Raw genomic sequence first — 20,843 nt, 5'->3', positions numbered from 1 at the left:
TCCCCCACCCCCACCCTGCTTCTCCCCCACCCCCACCCTGCCTCTCTACCCCACCCCACCCCCACACTGCCTCTCTACCCCACCCCACCCCCACCCTGCCTCTCTACCCCACCCCACCCCCACCCTGCCTCTCTCCCCTGTATCCTCTCCCCCACCCTGCCTCTCTACCCCACCCCACCCTCCCTCTCTCCCCTGTATCCTCTCCCCCACCCTGCCTCTCTACCCCACCCCACCCCCACCCTGCCTCTCTCCCCTGTATCCTCTCCCCCACCCTGCCTCTCTACCCAACCCCCACCCTGCCTCTCTACCCCACCCCCACCCTGCCTCTCTACCCCACCCCCACTCTGCCTCTCTCCCCTGTATCCTCTCCCCCACCCTGCCTCTCTACCCCACCCCACCCCCACCCTGCCTCTCTCCCCTGTATCCTCTCCCCCACCCTGCCTCTCTACCCCACCCCACCCCCACCCTGCCTCTCCCCTGTATCCTCTCCCCCACCCTGCCTCTCTACCCCACCCCACCCCCACCCTGCCTCTTTACCTGTATCCTCTCCCCCACCCTGCCTCTCTACCCTGTATCCTCACCTCCACCCTGCCTCTCTACCCTGTATCCTCACCCCCACCCTGCTTCTCCCCCACCCCCACCCTGCCTCTCCCCCACCCCCACCCTGCCTCTCCCCCACCCCCACCCTGCTTCTCCCCCACCCCCACCCTGCCTCTCCCCCACCCCCACCCTGCCTCTCCCCACCCTCCTCCCAGAGCGTTCCCAGTGCGGGTTCTGTGATTGGCTCCCAGGCTGTATGCGGCCGCTCTTCTGCTGAGGTTGACGACACGCTGGCACCCTATAGAAGGAGGCAGGGGCTGGGGGCGGGGCTGGGGGAGGGGTTAGGGACGGTCAGAGAGAGAGAGACGGGAGGGTGTAGAAAGACCCCCAGCATACCAGACAGGTCACAGTGGTCTTCAACCCTGGTCCTCAGGACCCACTGTCCATGTTCTGCAGAAGCATTATAACAACCCATTCATTAGGATCTGATGTGTTGGAGTAGGGAAACATCTAGAACATGCAGGACAGTGGGCCCTGAGGATCAGGTTTGAAGACCACTTTGACCTGTCTGGTCTGCTTTGACCTTGGTTATTTGCCCAGACCCTAGTCCTGGGGCAGATAACCCTGCTCAGGCCCTAGTCCTGGGGCTGGGGCAAATAACCCTGCCCAGGCCCTAGTCCTGGGGCATATAACCCTGCCCAGGCCCTACTCCTGGGGCATATAACCCTGCCCAGGCCCTAGTCCTGGGGCATATAACCCTGCCCAGGCCCTAGTCCTGGGGCATATAACCCTGCCCAGGCCCTAGTCCTGGGGCAGATAACCCTGCCCAGGCCCTAGTCCTGGGGCAGGGGCAGAGGGGTCATGAGAGGAGGGGTGTGTTGGCGTGTCGTCCCCAGGGGGTGGGGGGGGTGTTTGATGCTGCAGTTGTCTCCTTGAAGGAATCACATGTGCTCTATTCTCCCCCGTCTAGACTGTATCAGGATTAACTGCTCCTCCAGTAAGTTCATGTTCACGTCCTCACACTCTTCTTATCTCTCCTCACTTCTCTTCTCTCATCTTTCCTCTCTCCTCCCTTCTCTCCTCTCTTCTCTCATCTCTCTCCTCTCTTCTCTTGTCTCTCTCCTCTCTCTTCTCTTGTCTCTCTCCTCTCTCTTCTCTTGTCTATTCTCTCCTCTCTCCTCACCTCTCTCTCCGCTCTCTCCTCTCTCTTCTCTTCTCGTCTCTTCTCTTGTCTCTCTCCTCTCTCTTCTTTTCTCTTGTCTCTTCTCTCCTCTCCTCACTCCTCTCCTGTCTCTCCTCTCTCTCCTCTCCCTCCTCTCTCCTCTCTCTTCTCTCTCTCCCCCTCCTCCTGTATCTCCTCCCTCAGGGTCTCTCTCTAAGTGTATCTCTCTAACTGTGATGTGTCTCCTGTATGGGTTTGAATGGTTGTCTTCCTTCCCCGCTCTCTCCTCCAGTTGTGCCGACTCAGAGACCAGGCACACTGGCTCAGTTCAATTTAGGGACAATTGAACACTTGTAGTTGTGAGTCTAGTTAGAATTCCTGAAATTAAACCAGAGAGTAGAGTGTGAGTGAGAGGATAGAGCAGAGGCGATGCATAGGTGACACAGTAGAGGAAAGAGGAGTGGTTTTAATGAGGAGAGTAAACGTCTGTTGTTGCTAATTAACGAACCCTGACGCTCCTAGATCTAAACAGTCTGTCCTAGAACGCATCATTTCACCCCCCGCCCCTCCTCCTCCCTCCTCGACCCTCCTCTCCCACTGTTTCCCTTAATAAATGTCTGTCTGTCTGTCTGTGAATTCCGTTTATCTATTTGTCTGTCTGTAAATTGAGGAGACTTTTCATGACAGAAAAGAAAAGCCAGAGTGATTTTAATTATTCTCATTAACCTGCCTGGTCAGGCATGAAGACAGAGGGAGGGAGTTGGGGGAGGAGATGGGGAGGAGGGGAGAGGTATCTTGTCACACACATACGCATGTTCAAGACAGACTGGCCTACCAGCTCACAGTCTAGCTGTGTGACTGACAGACTCCCACACATGTTGGCATTGTGACGACCACAGCTCTTTAATCAGACGTGATTAATCACTGTGACAACAGAGAGGAATCCTCCAAATTTTGGGAGAGACAGAGAGAGAGAGCGAAATAGAGACAGAGAGAGACTGTGGGCCTCATGTACTAACACTTTTGCACCCACTTCAGGTGTATTTCTTTCGCAATTTGCGCGTAAAAGCATGGCGAGGTATGTACAAACATGCCGCACTGAGGTAAAAGCGCAGACTGCCTGTTGCGGGAACTGAAAATGGCAAATTACGCTTTTCCGTGTCATGAATATGCATTCACGGGAGGGTCAAGGGGAAAGTGGGAGTTTCCCATAAAGAGATGAGAGGGGATGCGTAAAGTGCGCCTAATTATGTTTTCCGCGGTATGTACAAAAACCGCCTGTGAAAGCGCACCTCTATTTTGCGGTGAAACTTCTCTGCTTTTTAAAAGCACCCGTAAACCAGGATGCGCATATGCTGGTGAAATGGCAGCCGTAACCCCAGCAAGACGAAGACATAGGCCAAAGGATTTTTGCCACAAGGATCACACTTTTGGAGTTGAGTGAACACAAAATCATTACGTGGTACAAATTAAGCAGCCATGCAATATTACAGTTACTGGAAGAAATCAATGATTACATTGAATCTCCGACTCAGCGTTCACATTCCATTCCAGCAGTTGTTAAACTCCTCACTACAAAAGCGCAGACTGCCTGTCGCAGGAACTGAAAATGGCAAATTGCGCTTTTCTGTGTCATGCATATGCATTCACGGGAGGGTCAAGGCGAAAGTGGGAGTTTCCCATAAAGTGGGGATGTGTAAAGTGCGCCTAATTATGTATTCCGCGGTATGTACAAAAACTGCCTGTGAAAGCGCATCTCTATTTTGCGGTGTTAAAAGCAGGCGTAAACCAGGATGCGCATATGCCTCCTGGTGAAATGGTAGCCGTAACCCGATCAAGATGAAGACATAGGCCAAATGATTTTTGCCACAAAGATCACACTTTTTGAGTTGAGTGAACACAAAATCATTACGCGTTACAGATTAAGCAGCCATGCAATATTACGATTACATTGAATCTCCGACTCAACGTTCAAATTGGATTCCAGCAGTCGGAAAACTGCTCGCTACATTACAAATATTGGCATCAGGATCACTTCAAACAGTCATCGCTGTTTCGACTTTGGTGGCTGATTCATGATAGAAACAGAGAAGGAGGCCCATTCAATTGCTCGTTTAAATGCTCGCAATGTACGGTATAGTGGGCGGAGAAAGGCGCGGATTATGCGATGAACTGCAGGTTTCGTAAATACGTATCACAGCGTGCGCAATCTACGGGGTTGGCCTTGGCGCTAATAACGCTACGTTTGCGAATGTATGTACATGAGGCCCAGAGAGAGAGATATACAGAGAGAGACAGATACTATATATATACATACAGAGAGAGAGATAGAGAGAGATGTTTGTCTCAGTCTCAGATGAAGGGAGTTTAATGGAGGGTCTTTGAGAGTCTCGCCAAAAGTGCAGATCAGCAGCAGACTGCTGTTTAAACATCCAGGAGCTGCAACATAAATTCCGTTTTTTCCACATATTTTCTCCTTATTATATCTTGCCCTCGTTTTCTCGGGCATTAATTAATATGTGTTGTCAGGCGTTGCGAGGGGGGGGTGGAGGGGTGCCCATCACTGTCAATTAGGACCCCAGATCTCAGAGGCTGCCCCAAGCTGCCTGCACAAAACTCTGCCACTTCAGCTTAAATACTGTTAACAGCTGCCGTGTGACAACTACCTAAAAATACATTCTCTCTCTCCCTCTCTCTCCTCTCCCTCTGTCTCCATCTATCTGTCTCTCTCTCGCCATCATTCTTTCCTTCTAGCTGTCTTATTCTCTCTGTCTCCTCCCCCATGAAACTCAAACACACAACCACACACACGCACACACCTTCACCCTGATGACAGAACTGGACCTACAGTGGGCCTGACAATAACACACACACACAGTCAGTCAGTCAGTAGTGTGTGAGTGTGGGCCTGACAATAACACACACACACAGTCAGTCAGTCAGTCAGTCAGTAGGGTGTCAGTGTGGGCCTGACAATAACACACACACACAGTCAGTCAGTCAGTCAGTCAGTAGGGTTTCAGTGTGGGCCTGACAATAACACACACACACAGTCAGTCAGTCAGTCAGTCAGTCAGTAGGGTTTCAGTGTGGGCCTGACAATAACACACACACACAGTCAGTCAGTCAGTCAGTCAGTAGGGTTTCAGTGTGGGCCTGACAATAACACACACACACAGTCAGTCAGTCAGTAGGGTGTCAGTGTGGGCCTGACAATAACACACACACACAGTCAGTCAGTCAGTCAGTAGGGTTTCAGTGTGGGCCTGACAATAACACACACACACAGTCAGTCAGTCAGTAGGGTGTCAGTGTGGGCCTGACAATAACACACACACACACACACACACACACACACACACACACACAGTCAGTCAGTCAGTAGGGTGTCAGTGTGGGCCTGACAATAACACACACACAGTCAGTCAGTCAGTAGGGTGTCAGTGTGGGCCTGACAATAACACACACACACAGTCAGTCAGTCAGTAGGGTTTCAGTGTGGGCCTGACAATAACACACACACAGTCAGTCAGTCAGTCAGTCAGTCAGTCAGTCAGTAGTGTGTGAGTGTGGGCCTGACAATAACACACACACACAGTCAGTCAGTCAGTCAGTCAGTCAGTAGGGTGTCAGTGTGGGCCTGACAATAACACACACACACACAGTCAGTCAGTCAGTCAGTCAGTCAGTCAGTCAGTAGGGTGTCAGTGTGGGCCTGACAATAACACACACAGTCAGTCAGTCAGTAGGGTTTCAGTGTGGGCCTGACAATAACACACACACACAGTCAGTCAGTCAGTAGGGTTTCAGTGTGGGCCTGACAATAACACACACACACAGTCAGTCAGTCAGTCAGTCAGTCAGTAGTGTGTCAGTGTGGGCCTGACAATAACACACACACACAGTCAGTCAGTCAGTAGGGTGTCAGTGTGGGCCTGACAATAACACACACACACAGTCAGTCAGTCAGTAGGGTTTCAGTGTGGGCCTGACAATAACACACACACAGTCAGTCAGTCAGTCAGTCAGTCAGTCAGTCAGTCAGTCAGTCAGTCAGTAGGGTGTCAGTGTGGGGGATGTTAAATTCCTCGGCCCTCACCCCGCCTTCCCGCCTCCACTCAACCTGACATGAAGTGACAGGAACATGATTCGTTACGTGTCATTCAGAACATCCATGATGACGATATGACTTTGTTAAAACATCATTCATGACCCGTACTCATCATTCATGGCCCACTCAGTCCAGGAGGCCCAGAGTGGGACCTATCCTCAGAGAGGGAGAGATGGAGAGAGGGATGCAGGGAAGGAGGGTGAAGGAGACCCAGAGTGAAAGGAAAAGTGAGAGCGGGAGGGGGAGTGGCAGAGGGGCTGCTTAGTTGACTGTCTCTAGTCTACTACAACTTGTCTGCTGCCAACTCAGATTCTGTAATGCAATTACTGAAAGAACCCAGATTATGCAAATGCCAGTTCCTCAGGATTAGTGGTGTGTTTGTGTGTGTGTGTGTGTGTGTGAGAGAGAGAGAGAAGCAGCAGAAAACGTCATATTGGATGGGTTCTGGGTACTGTAGTTCAGAGTATGTGCAGGTGGGGGGGTGACAAGACTACAAGGTGGAGATAAGAGTATATGAGGGGGTTGTTATAGACAATCAGGGTATATAAGGGGGTAGTTATAGAGGATCAGGGTATATGAGGGGGTAGTTATAGAGGATCAGGGTATATGAGGGGGTAGTTATAGAGGATCAGGGTATATGAGGGGGTAGTCAAGAGGATCAGGGTATATGAGGGGGTAGTTATAGAGGATCAGGGTATATAAGGGGGTAGTTATAGAGGATCAGGGTATATGAGGGGGTAGTTATAGAGGATCAGGGTATATGAGGGGGTAGTTATAGAGGATCAGGGTATATGAGGGGGTAGTCAAGAGGATCAGGGTATATGAGGGGGTAGTTATAGAGAATCAGGGTATATGAGGGGGTAGTCAAGAGGATCAGGGTATATGAGGGGGTAGTTAGAGGTGGAGGTAAAATAATATAATGTGGAATGTGGATCTCTACTGCCCTCTGCTGGATTACTCACCAGCATGTAGCAATGTACATTATTGTTACATCATTTACTAGTTGTTAACTAATAACTATATGTCAGTCATAGGCTATTTTAGGTTATTCTCAGTTGATAGGTGTATTATTCCATGATAAATATATGATAAAATTATTACTTTATTAATGTCAAAAGGTATGTAGCTCTCATGGATTGAAACTAATATGAACCTTTAGTTGAGTGAGTTGAGACTAATATGAACCTTTAGTTGAGTGAGTTGAGACTAATATGAACCTTTAGTTGAGTGAGTTGAGACTAATATGAATCTTTAGTTGAGTGAGTTGAGACTAATATGAACCTTTAGTTGAGTGAGTTGAGACTAATATGAATCTTTAGTTGAGTGAGTTGAGACTAATATGAACCTTTAGTTAAAAAAAAATCATATTTGTGATGTTACAGTGTGGGACCCACATTCGAACAATCACATATTTATGATGCTACTCATTAACAGGTTAAAGGTGTACATGGTTTCTGAGAGGGGTGGATGGGCTACTAGGGATTTTCAGAAAGAGCTTTGTGATGCACCTGAACAGGTACTTGTTACTAATGGCAGATAAACGTGAAACTCCTCTTCTGTGGAGGAGCTATGTGTTCTCACATCCTGTTTGTGTTGAACCTAATCCTCAGTGTGTCTGCCATGCCACAATACCCCTCCCCACACATCTTCCCCACACCTCTCCCCACTTCAACTGATTCTAGATGTCAGACTGGTATACAGGCTAGTTAACAGGCTGGTTCTAGTGACCACACCGTTTACAGGCTGGTTCTAGTGGTCAGGGTGGTTCTAATGGTCAAGCCATTTACCGGCTGGTTCTAGTGGTCTGGTCATTTACAGGCTGGTTCTAGTGACCAGGGGCCTCATGTATAAACGTTGCGTACGCACGAAAAGCTTGCGTACACACAGGGTGTGATGTATACAAATTAACTTGACGTGAGAATGTGCAGGCCGTCTGCAAAGTATTGTCTGGCTATGTAACATGGCGAATTTGAACTGAAAAGTACCGAAACTCACTAAACATTACAAAATAAAAAGTTTACACTACAATTACTGTCATACGTGTATGACGTTGACTATTCAAAAAACATAATTACCTCCGCTATTAGAAGTTTGATCATTGATATGGATGATTCACATCAAAATGCCAAAACCCAAACTGGAATTGCTATTAACTGTTTAATCCGCCACCACTTAATAACTTTGGTTAAACTTGAGGGTGTCAAACGAACGACAAAATCACTTAGGAAATGCATGTCACCCTCTGTAGGCCTAATAGGGTTATATATTGCACGCAGCACGTATTATTTACCACAGATGAAATATATACTCGCAGTGCTGTGTAACTACAAGATTGGCACGGGAAAATGCAATTGTTTCTGTGAGCCTGACTGGCTCATCCATGACTCACAGGAGGCATGACGCATGAATCCACCTCCCAACGACCAGCACTCGTTTCTTTATTTCGAGTTTTACATCAGACCATTTCTTCTTAATTTCTGCCATCGTCCGGTTCCCCGAACCCACAGCATTTACTGCCCTAGTGACAGTTTTCCACTAGCGCTGACTTTCTTTTGTTGCTAATACCCAGGCCCAAACGTAATTTGCGAGCGCAGAATTCAGACGAAAACCCGCAGAATTTCAAATAGAATACATTGGTCTGAGGCATAATTTAAATACATTTGTCAACTCGTATTACGTTTCTATTCTTTCGAAATATTTAACTTGTAAACAGAGCCACCAGTGTAGGTCTGTGATGCAATCGAAGGAAGTCTGTCAACCCATAAACTGATACAGTAACGTTACGTTAGACCAGCTACTGTAGCCAATATTAAAACCGTTGCCAAAAATCCCAAGATTCAGCCTTGAAGATAATTGACACGGAAACACATCAACCAAAATTACAGCAAGACACAGGGCCAGGGAGTTTTCAGGCGATCTTTATGAGGATGGATCAATACTTTTTTGCAAAGTCTGTCATCATTCAATCGACTGTATTCGGCGTCAAACTGTTGTGGAACATCTTCGATCGCTCCTACATAAGTACGGGATGAATTCCGTAGATTTTAAATCTGAATAACCGCAGAAAATGTAAAAAAAAATTGCAGATTTTGTTTGGGCTTGCTAATACCTGATGACAGGCCGCCAAACAGGACACATTTCCTTGCCTCCAGGTCTGTTGTTAGAACCTCGATCTCACAGCCTGTGAAATATTTATTCTTTGCGTGTTTAGCCATTTTAATTCAGACAAAGAAATGACCTCACCAGCGCATTTATAGGCCGTCTGCATATACATTTATGGGAGGAGGCAAGGCGGGGTCAGTGGCTCGTTCACGTGCGGTCAATCTCACGTTGATTGTGATTTATAAAGGAAAGGTGCGCAGGACCTGGCGTACGACCGGTTTTATACATGTGAATATTTCTGTGCGTAGGTACTTTTCAAGTGTTGGCCTTACGCCATCTTCTGGTATGTAAGCTGTGCAATTTTTATACATGAGGCCCCTGAACGTTTACAGGGTGGTTCTAGTGACCAGGGGTCACATTTATAAAACTGTGCGTAGGATTCTAACTAAAAGTGTACGTACGCCCAAAAGCCTAAAATGGTGTACGCCCCCAAAAATCGGACTTATGAAACCATGCGTATGCACACCTGTAACCAATGGTCCCTTTATAAATCACAGATTACCCACAAGTGTGCATACGTGAATCAGCATCTTAACCGGCTCTGAACACGCCCATTTTTAACCATAAATGGTCAATGCAAAGCACCTCCTCATGAATGCTAATCCGGTATATTAATGACCCTGGCATGCGATTGTTCTTTATGGTGGATCATGGCGACAGATGGGAAAGAACAAAAAAGCGAAAGTTCTCAGACACTGAAATTGAAGTAGCCTACTTGTAGGCGAGGTGGACACCTGAAAACCCACATTATTTGGTGGCCACAGCAGCGGGATCACCACAAAAAAAAAACAGTGCGAGTGGCAGCATATTGCTAAGTAAAGTATGTTGCTGTGTTTATAAACATATTTAGCATTCTACCTATGCTAGATAAAGGAGACGTTAGCATTGCTAATAACTGTTACCGACAAAATCATACTGTAGCCTACTTACAGCTTGCGTTTGCGATGAGCGTACGGTCGGCAGCACATCTTTTCAGGTTCAGCTTCTTAGCAAATCCTGCTTGAAATTGTCCAAGGTTGTCAAAACTGTCTTGGGTGAAATGTTCAGAGCAAATGAATAATTGAGTGTCGAACTTCGCCGGGATCTTCTCATAGACAAACAGCAGCCATGCCTGTCGAATGCACACAGCATTTACGACCGTGGTCCATTTTCAATATCCTTGTTATACTTCAAAACGTTATTCTTTGTAATTGCTTAGAAGTAGCCTACACAGAGCAGCGCGCAGCTAAACTAGCATCGGAGATCTACTCTACCTCGGACTGGGCAAGAACACCAGTGAGTGGGCTGGTCTGGATGTAAATTTTGGGGCGTGACAAAGATACAGACCAGAGTCAAAAAAAGGCGGTCCCCGGACTGACGTCAGTCCGGTGGCTTTGTTGAAAAGCTAGCGTTTTACAGCCAAATGTTTTCAATTTGAGACTTGCATAGGAAAGAGGTGTCAATGGACTTTGAGATTCACTGTATGTTCATCTTACCCACCGAACTGTCGTTATTCAACTATGACAAGGTAAAATCGGTTTTGCAATCAATCACCCCTTTAAAGTTTGGACTGATAACGAGGACGTAGTGTAGCAATTGTGCGGGAGCTTAACGTCGCTCTGGATAAGAGCGTCTGCTAAATGACTAAATGTTAACGACTGTATTTCCAGTTTTTGACATATGATGATATATGCACAGTATTAAAGAAATATATTTAGTTATAGGTTACACTGTGTTCTGCAGTACAATCTGATGGTGAGACAGCGCTGAATTTTGATGTAAAGTTTGAGTTGGATTGTACAAGGTGTTTATGGAACAATTATCACTCAGTACTAGCACAAATAACACTACTGGATGTAATCTTCATGATAATGATGAAATGGAGTGAAAAAAACGTGAGTGAGGAAAACAAAATATAACTATTACGAGTAATCGTTCTTCCCACATTTACTTTCTGTAGTCTGACTACATACGTTCATATGCGTCACCAATTCCCACTGTCTCCAAAATGTGCGTAGGCCTACGGATGGGTCAGAGTTTGCATGGAGGACCGCACATTGTCTCGTCAAGTTTGTTTTTTATAAATCACAACCTTTGCATGGGAAATGGCGTACGCACATTTTCAGCCCTGTTTTGTGCATACGCAACGTTTATAAATGAGACCCCTGGACATTTACAGGCTGGATATACTGGTCAGGCCATTTACAGGCTGGTTCCAGTGGTCAGGCTGGTTATATCCATCTCCCTCACCCCTCTTTATCCCACCTGTATCCATCTCTCTCTACCCTCTCTGCCTTTATCCCACCTCTATCCATCTCTCCTCTCTCTTTATCCCACCTCTATCCATCTCTCCTCTCTCTTTATCCCACCTCTATCCATCTCTCTCTACCCTCTCTGCCTTTATCCCACCTCTATCCATCTCTCCTCTCTGTATCCCACCTCTATCCATCTCTCCTCTCTCTTTATCCCACCTCTATCCATCTCTCCTCTCTCTTTATCCCACCTCTATCCATCTCTCCTCTCTCTTTATCCCCACCTCTATCCATCTCTCCTCTCTCTGTATCCCACCTCTATCCATCTCTCCTCTCTCCTCTCTCTGTATCCCACCTCTATCCATCTCTCCTCTCTCTGTATCCCACCTCTATCCATCTCTCCTCTCTCTGTATCCCACCTCTATCCATCTCTGCTCTCTGTATCCCACCTCTATCCATCTCTCCTCTCTCTGTATCCCATCTCTATCCATCTCTCCTCTCTCTGTATCCCACCTCTATCCATCTCTCCTCTCTCTGTATCACACTTCTATCCATCTCTCCTCTCTCTGTATCCCACCTCTATCCATCTCTCCTCTCTCTGTATCCCACCTCTATCCATCTCTCCTCTCTCTGTATCCCACCTCTATCCATCTCTCCTCTCTCTGTATCCCACCTCTATCCATCTCTCCTCTCTCTGTGTCCCACCTCTATCCATCTCTCCTCTCTCTGTATCCCACCTCTATCCATCTCTCCTCTTCTTTCTACCTCTCTTCTGTCCTTTTCTCTCTCTGTCTCTCTTCTCTACCTTCTTTCTTTTATTTTGTCCATTTTTCTTCTTATTTGCTCACTTTTGCTCATGTACTCTTAGTGTGTGTGTGTGTGTGTGTGTCTCTGTGTATGTGTCTGTGTGTCTGTATGTATAAGTATGTGTGTATGAGTGTGTGTTTGTCTGTGAGTATGAGATTGTGTGTAAGAGCATGTACGTGTGTCTGTGTGTGTGTGCACGGTAGATTAGCGTGTGTGCATATGAGTGTGTGTGTATGAATGTGTGTTTATGAGCATGTGTGTGTCAGGGTGTTTGTGTGTGTGTATTTAAATTTAAATTTATTCATTTAGAAGACACTTTTATCCAAAGCGACTTCCAAGAGAGAGCTTTACAAAGTGCATAGGTCACTGATCATAACAACGAGATAGCCACAAAACATTGCGAGTAGCCAAAACATGAAGCACACATTGTGAACAACCAAAGTAAGTGCCAACGGGAAGAACCATAAGAGCATGTAGTTAAACAAGTTACAATTAAACAACATGAACTGCTATAAGTGCAAGTATACCTGTGAGAAAAAAAAGACAAGCAACAATAATAAAAAACAATATATCACAGCGAGTACAAGTAATTTTAAATCAGTTACCACTAACCACAAGAGCAACAAGTCTCTGAGCAAGAGTCATTGTGATCCTTGAGGCAACTAACATCGGGTCAAGCGAACCATTCCTAAGTACCGTTGTACTCCCGGTGTGTATGAGCGTGTGTGTTTGAGTGTCTGACTAAGCTTGTGTGTATGAGTGAGTGTGTTTATGAGCATGTAAGTGTGTGTGTGTGTGACGGTGTTTGTGTGTGTGTCTTTTAACTTCCCTCTGGGCTGTTCTACAGGTAAGGGTCCAGAGACTTTATTTGCGGGTCAGAACCTGAATGATAACGAGTGGCACACAGTCAGGGTGTTCAGGAGAGGCAAGAACCTGAAGCTTACCGTGGATGACCTGCCTGCTGTGGAAGGTACCTTCTCCCCTCCCTCCTCTTCCTCTTCCTCTCCTTCTCCCTCCTTTCCCTCTCCCCTCCTCCCTCCTCCTTTCTCTTCCCACTCTCCCTCCTCCTCCCTCCTCTTCCTCTCCTTCTCCTTCTCCTCCTCCCCCCTCTTCCCTCCTCCTCTCCCTCATCCTCTTCTCCCTCTTCTTCATCCTTTCTCTTCCCACTCTCCCTACTCCCTCCTCCTCCTCTCCCTCCATTACCTTCTCCTCTTACACCCTCCTCCTCTCCCTCCTCCTCCTCTCCCACATTTTCCTCCTCCCCTCCTTTCTTCTCCACCTACACCCTCCTCTTCCTTTCTCCCTCCTGTGCCTCCTCTTCCTCGTTTCTCCCTCTTCCTCCTCTTCCTTCCTCCTTCCCCTTCTCTCCCTCCTTCCCCTCCTCCTCCTACACCCTCCTTCTCCACCACTATTCTCTGTCACACACATGCTCTTTCTCTCTGTCCTTTGTTTCTCATTTCTCCCTTATTATCTCCTCCTCTCCTCCGTGCCCCTCCCTTGTTCCTTCTCATTCCCTTCCTTCCCCCCACCAAACCCTGCCCCCTCCTCCAACACACTCTGTACCTCCACCTCACCCCCCTTCCTCCCCCAGGTCAGATGGCGGGTGACCACACTCAGCTGGAGTTCCACAACCTGGAGACGGGCATCGTGACGGAGAAACGCTTCCTGTCCCTCGTACCCTCCAACTTCATCGGCCACCTCCAGAGCTTCTCCTTCAACGGCCTGGCCTATATCGACCTCTGCAAGAACGGAGACATCGAGTACTGCGAGCTCAACGCAATGATCGGCTTCAAGAGCATCGTGGCCGACCCGGTGACCTTCAAGTCGCGCTCCAGCTACGTGTCGCTGACCACCCTGCAGGCCTACTACTCCATGCACCTGTTCTTCCAGTTCAAGACCACCTCCTCTGATGGACTCATCCTCTTCAACAGCGGCGACGGCAATGACTTCATCGTGGTGGAGCTGGTCAAGGGGTAGGTGGGACCGGAGAGAGAGACAAGCAGACACCTGCAGGAGATATGATGGGGAGAGACTAGGAGAGACCAGCAGGAGATATGATGGGGAGAGACTAGGAGAGACCAGCAGGAGATATGATGGGGAGAGACCAGGAGAGACCAGCAGGAGATATGATGGGGAGAGACTAGGAGAAACCAGCAGGAGATAAGATGGGGAGAGACTAGGAGAGACCAGCAGGAGATATAATGGGGAGAGACTAGGAGAGACCAGCAGGAGATATGATGAGGTGAGACTAAAATAGACCAGCAGGAGATATAATGAGGTCAGAGTAGGAGAGACCAGCAGGAGAAATGTGAGGAGCCTAGGGTGATACCAGCGGTAGCTGCAGTGGGTGTTGAGGCTGTCGGAAGGTCCATAACGCTGAGATCTCTCAGGTACCTCCACTATGTGTCTGACCTGGGAAATGGAGCCCATCTCATCAAGGGAAACTCCAACAAGCCTCTGAACGACAACCACTGGCACAACGTCCTCGTCTCCAGAGACACCAACAACCTGCACACCGTCAAGATCGACACCAAGGTCACCACCCAAACCACCATGGGGGCCAAGAACCTGGACCTGAAGGGTGAGTCTGGCCACTGTGCAGGGGGGCAAGTGGGAGGGCTGTCTGAAGGGCTGGGGGGAGGGAGGGTGTATTAGAGCTAGTGGGAGGGGGTCTGGGGTGGGGTAGTGGGAGATGGAGGAAGTTAGAGGTGCTGGGAGGGTATTTAAAAACCACATGTACTGTAAATAGAGACATAGATAATATGATGCAGCTTCTCTGCAGTAAATGTGAGTCAGATGGCTGAGCGGTTAGGGAATCGGGCTATTAATCAGAAGGTTGCCGGTTCGATTCTGTCCGTGAAAAATGACGTGTCCTTGGGCAAGGCACTTCACCTTACTTGCCTCGGGGGAATGTCCTTGTACTTACTGTAATTCGCTCTGGATAATAGCGTCTGCTAAATGACTAAATGTAAATAGGATCCTCCACTAGAGATGCTGCACCTTAAGACAGTGTCATGCTGTTTCACTGCATTACTCTTGATTGTCCACTAGAGGTGCTGCACCTTTAGACAGTGTCATGCTGTTTCACTGCATTACTCTTGATTGTCCACTAGAGGTGCTGCACCTTTAGACAGTGTCATGCTGTTTCACTGCATTACTCTTGATTGTCCACTAGAGGTGCTGCACCTTTAGACAGTGTCATGCTGTTTCACTGCATTACTCTTGATTGTCCACTAGAGGTGCTGCACCTTTAGACAGTGTCATGCTGTTTCACTGCATTACTCTTGATTGTCCACTAGAGGTCAGTTTTGCCACACAGCAGCAGAGCTTGGGGTCGGGGGCACATTGGTTAAAATATCACCTGAGGCAGGCCGAGAAAAATCAGAACAAGATGGAACTTGACACTTATTACCCAACAGTAAATTCTAAGGGAAATGTTCCTATAACAGCCATAAGAGGCAGATTGACACACATTAACACAACATGAAGAATCAAACTGGACCAGACCTATCATTTCACCACATCACACTGACATTGTAATTCAAAAGTATTTAATCCTCAATTGTAATGACATTTTTATTTCAAGGAGAAGAGGAAGGCAACAGCAAATACACAATGGAAAAACCATGAGAATCTGGGATCATCAGATACATTGTTTCAGATTACAAATCAACAAATTAGAATCCCTATATCTGTAAAAAAATATCAAAATAAATTAATACAACTGATTGTTGACATTCTGAATATCAACATCAGCTTTTTTTTAATAAACATCTTTGGATGCTAATTGGGAAAAGATTAGTACAGTACAGAAACACTCAATCTGAGGTCAGTATATTGTTACTGTTTAGAACTGTCTGACACCTTTTGGCTTCAACCAACTTCTAAATATCAGAAGTCTTAGAGCAATTGACACTTTCATAATGTCATTTCAGTGAGCATGTGACAAGCGAGAGCACACTTTGGATTTTATTTGTTCATTATGGAGATGAAGTACTTGCAAGTCAACATTGGCAAATTAGTCTTTTACCACATAACTGCAGTGTAAGTCAATCAACTCCATTTGTTGGTCGATTGGTACATCAGAGGGGTTACTAGAGAGAGATGTAAATATATTTCTGGCTGAAGTTCAGTATTTGAAAACACTGCTGATATTCTTTCTTCAGTTCTGATATTTTCATCTTGAATCGATCCATGTTGCCATCGTTGATGATTTCTTTCAGAGAGGGGAAATGTACAATATTATTCTCTGAAAGCTGTCTCCCACATGATGGGTTTCTGTTGAAATGCACAAACATCATCACAGGGTTCAACATAAACATTTTTTGCGACTGGGGACAGTGGGTTTGAAACTTACTGGCCCCAAGGCCATTTTTACTGGCCCCTCCTCCAAAAGTTGTAATTTATCATTGTTACAACAAAACCAAAGACTTATAAGTTATGTTATTCTGTTAACATGTTTAACCATTTATTAAACACATCCTGGATTTAAAAAGAACAAAAATAAAATCACATTTCTAGTGATAAAAAATAATAAGGTAATAGTCAGCAAAACAATTGACTTTTAACCTCAAACATGACGTGCTCTCTTTCCTGCGGACAGCCATCTCTGCACAACTCTGTCTGGCTGAAACTGAAACCTCTGGTCCCTCAATGCTAATATATAAAAGCTTCCATTGCATTTCATCAGTATGATACTAAGTACCCAAGTCGACACCATTCTTCTGCTGCAGTTCAATAGCCTGGGGGAACGAGGCGAACGGCTGGCCCGTCTTAATTATGTCATATGCCGTTGTTATAAGTCGTGCAATAACACGATGGGCATCTACATTTAAATTCCTGACCAGCATGGTCAACGGCCTGGAAGATGGATTGTCAACCATCCGCTTAGCTGTCACGCAAACCAGGTGCTGTCTGCTAGCATGGCTGGTCAGGGATTGTTTTCGAAAATTGTCGGTGCCTGTGTAAAAAGATCCACTTTTGTCTGCTTTAGACGGGAACATACAACAGACGACACAGTGCATCTTAAGGCCGAAATATGCTTGTGCGTCTCCGTTTACGGATGGGCGGTACTTGGGAGGCCAGAGAATTACACATTGTAGTAGTCCAATCGGGATGTAACAAATGCATGTATTAGTTTTTCAGCATCATCCTTTGAGAGGAAATTTCTTATTTTAGCTATGTTACGTACATGGAAAAATGCAATTCTGTATTATTTATGTATTTTTTAGGTCCCAAAATTTGCACCTCTGTTTTACCCTAATTGAGAAAAAGGAAATTTGCTGTCACCCAAGTTCTTATCCCAGAAACACATTTTTCCAGAGTGTGTGGTAGTTCTCCAGGCTTTAGGGACATGTATAGCTGGGTGTCATCTGCATAGCAATGAAAATCTACTCAGGAGCTTCTAATTAAGTTTCCTAAAGGCAACATGTAGAGAAAAATAGCAAAATAGCAGAGGGCCTAGGACAGAACCCTGTGGTACTCCATATTTTACAGTGGAGCTCCTGGATGAGCGGCCGTCATAATGGACAAATTGTGATCTGTCAGATAGATACGATCTAAACCATTGGAATGCCGTAACAGAGATCCCAACACAGTTCTCCATACGTTCCAGGAGAATTTGATGATCCACAGTGTCAAATGCTGCACTCAGGTTCAGGACAACCAGGACAGAGAAAGAGCCTGCGTCAGAGGCTCATAGTAGATCATTGACTACCTTGGCTAATGCAATTTCAGTGCTGTGGTGAAGACAAAATCCAGACTGGAGAGGTTCATAAAGCTGATTTGAGGAGAGGTGCTCAGTGAGCTGTTGTACCACAGCTTTTTTTTTTTTTATTGAGAGAAATGGAAGATTTGAAATTGGCCTGTAGTTGCCAAGAGATCCGGGATCCAGGTTTGTTTTTTTAAGTAGGGGGTTAATAATTTCTTGTTTAAAATTGTCAGGGACTTGGCCAGTTACGATAGATTCATTAATAATACTAAGCATGGGTGGTCCAATAATAGGGAGGACTTCCTTACGAAGTTTGGCAGGAAGGGGGTTGAGAAGGCAATTGGTGGGTTTCGATGAATCTATCAGCTTTATGAACGCTTCCATAGAAATAGGGTTAAAGTGAGTGAGAGCCTCAACATGCAGCATGCTTGGTATAGAGAAAGATTCGGTGTTCATGGCCATTCATCCAGAGCTGGTCTGTAGTTTGTCCCTAATTGCATAGATTTTGTGGTTGAAGAATTCTAGAAAATCATTGGGAGAGATATCTGTACTAACACCATGTGCACTTTTCTTAGTGAGTTTTGCAACGGTATTATAATTATATAATAGGAATTTAGCATTGTGCTGGTTCTTACTAATCAGCTTAGAGTATTCTGATCTGGACCTGATGAGGACTTGCTTGTTCCAGTAGGCTGTCCTTCCAGGCCAGGCGGAAAACATCCAATTTAGTGGTACGCCACTTAAGTTCTAGTTTTCTGGTTGACTTTTTGAGAGTGTGGGTTTCAACAATGGAGACAATTTCTTATCCTTTCTTTTCCTAGGTTTGAGTGGGGCAACAGAGTCTTGCGATAGCTGAAGAACCAAATTCAGATCCTTAGTTGTAGCATTTAGTGATTTATTTGCTAGCATGTGTAGTCCGTCCATCCCGGCTGTCTCTTTAACCAGACGTGATTCGGCTCCTTGAATACCTCCGCTGACGGCTTGAGACTAATACAACAATAACCCCCCGTTCCGTGTTCCTACCTTTTTATACAGAAGCTGTGAGGCTGCATGGAGGTGCCACATTTCCTCCTTTCACAGGCTGTGTACAAGGGGCTGATGTAACTATATTCTGACCACCTTCTCTTCCCCCTCAACCCCTCCTCTCCCCATCCTGTCCCCTCCCTCACCCTGTCTCGTCTCTCACCCCGTCCCCTCCCTGACCCCCTCCAGGTGACCTCTATATTGGCGGTGTTGCCAAGGAGATGTATAAGGACCTGCCTAAGCTTGTGCACGCCAGGGAGGGCTTCCAGGGCTGTCTGGCATCTGTGGATCTGAACGGCCGGCTGCCTGATCTGCTGTCTGATGCGCTGGCCTGCGTGGGCCAGATAGACCGCGGCTGTGAAGGTGAGACACCAGGGGGCAGTGTAGCGCTGCACATGCTCAGACACCAGGGGACAGTGTAGCTCTGCACATGCTCAGACACCAGGTGTTCCAAATTCCAAGTGTTCCTGTCACACCCTTCCCTGGCGTGTGTGTGAGCCCGTGTATGTGTGTGCGCCCATGTGTGCGTGCGCCCGTGTGTGTGTATGTGTGCGCCCGTGTGTGTGTAGGGTGTCAGATGGCTGAGCGGTTAGGGAATCAGGATATTAATCAGAAGGCTGCCGGTTTGATTCCCGCAAAATTGCAAAATGACGTTGTGTCCTTGGGCAAAGCACTTCACCCTACTTGCCTCGGGGGGAATGTCCCTGTACTTACTGTAAGTCGCTCTGGATAAGAGCGTCTGCTAAATGATTAAATGTAAGGTGTGTGTGTGTGTGTGTGTGTGGAGCAGTGTGCTGAGTCATGGATGACTGGTGTTGCATGAACACCATATAGTCACTAGTCATTTAGCAGAGGTTTTTATCCAAAGCGGCAGACAGAGCGTGTAGAAAGGATCAATCAAGCCTCAGAAGTGCAGGGTTCTAACAGAGTTTCAAGGAATGATCTGTGTTCACCACACACATTGTGAAACAACCACATCTCAGCTACCAGACACAGTGAACAATAATAATATTTGATAACAATAATAACAGTAATAATATCAAACATTTATAGAGTAAGAAGCCCCCCCCCCCCCCCCCCTTCCAGACCGGAACAGATGCCGATGTGTTGGGAGTGACTGGGCTCCGCTACATCAAAGGGCCCAGGGCCTATACCACAGTATATATACAACACTATCTATACCACACTATCTATACCACAGTGTCTATACTACACTATCTATACCACAGTGTCTATACAACACTATCTATACCACAGTATATATATACAACACTATCTATACCACAGTATCTATACCACAGTATATATACTACACTATATATACAACACTATCTATACCACAGTATATATACAACACTATCTATACCACAGTATCTATACCACAGTATATATACTACACTATATATACAACACTATCTATACCACAGTATATATACTACACTATCTATACCACAGTATATATACCACAGTATATATACTACACTATCTATACCACACTATCTATACCACAGTATCTATACCACAGTATATATACAACACTATCTATACCACAGTATATATACAACACTATCTATACCACAGTATCTATACCACAGTATATATACTACACTATATATACAACACTATCTATACCACAGGCATATATACTACACTATCTATACCACAGTATATATACCACAGTATATATACTACACTATCTATACCACACTATCTATACCACAGTATCTATACCACAGTATATATACAACACTATCTATACCACAGTATATATACAACACTATCTATACCACAGTATCTATACCACAGTATATATACTACACTATATATACAACACTATCTATACCACAGTATATATACTACACTATCTATACCACAGTATATATACCACAGTATATATACTACACTATCTATAACACACTATCTATACCTCAGTATATATACTACACTATCTATACCACAGTATATATACCACAGTATATATACTACACTATCTATAACACACTATCTATACCTCAGTATATATACAACACTATAACACACTATCTATACCTCAGTATATATACAACACTATCTATACCACAGTATATATACAACACT

General features: G+C 45.9%; 1 protein-coding gene and 1 non-coding gene across 20 annotated transcripts in view; both read left to right on the top strand.

Annotated features, from left to right (window-relative positions):
• LOC136942821 (neurexin-1a-like) overlaps positions 1-20,843 on the top strand; it is a 206,872-nt gene that overhangs the window by 76,874 nt on the left and 109,155 nt on the right. For 12 of the 19 annotated variants that reach the window (XM_067235816.1, XM_067235815.1, XM_067235814.1 and 9 more), the window contains 5 exons: positions 1,511-1,537; positions 12,861-12,983; positions 13,605-13,986; positions 14,404-14,594; positions 18,936-19,109. In XM_067235816.1, coding sequence (XP_067091917.1) covers positions 1,511-1,537; positions 12,861-12,983; positions 13,605-13,986; positions 14,404-14,594; positions 18,936-19,109 — 897 coding nt within the window. The remainder of the gene's footprint in view (positions 1-1,510; positions 1,538-12,860; positions 12,984-13,604; positions 13,987-14,403; positions 14,595-18,935; positions 19,110-20,843) is intronic. The other 7 variants (XM_067235830.1, XM_067235833.1, XM_067235828.1 and 4 more) reach the window with 1 other exon arrangement.
• On the top strand, positions 1,235-1,361 carry LOC136943705 (small nucleolar RNA SNORA49). The gene has a single exon (XR_010876716.1). It is a non-coding gene; the product is annotated as a small nucleolar RNA SNORA49 (small nucleolar RNA).

Source organism: Osmerus mordax, chromosome 5 (assembly GCF_038355195.1).
Source record: "Osmerus mordax isolate fOsmMor3 chromosome 5, fOsmMor3.pri, whole genome shotgun sequence".
NCBI lineage: Eukaryota > Metazoa > Chordata > Actinopteri > Osmeriformes > Osmeridae > Osmerus > Osmerus mordax.
The sequence above is the reverse complement of the archived record's forward strand: the minus strand, read 5'-3'. Positions and strand labels throughout refer to the sequence as shown.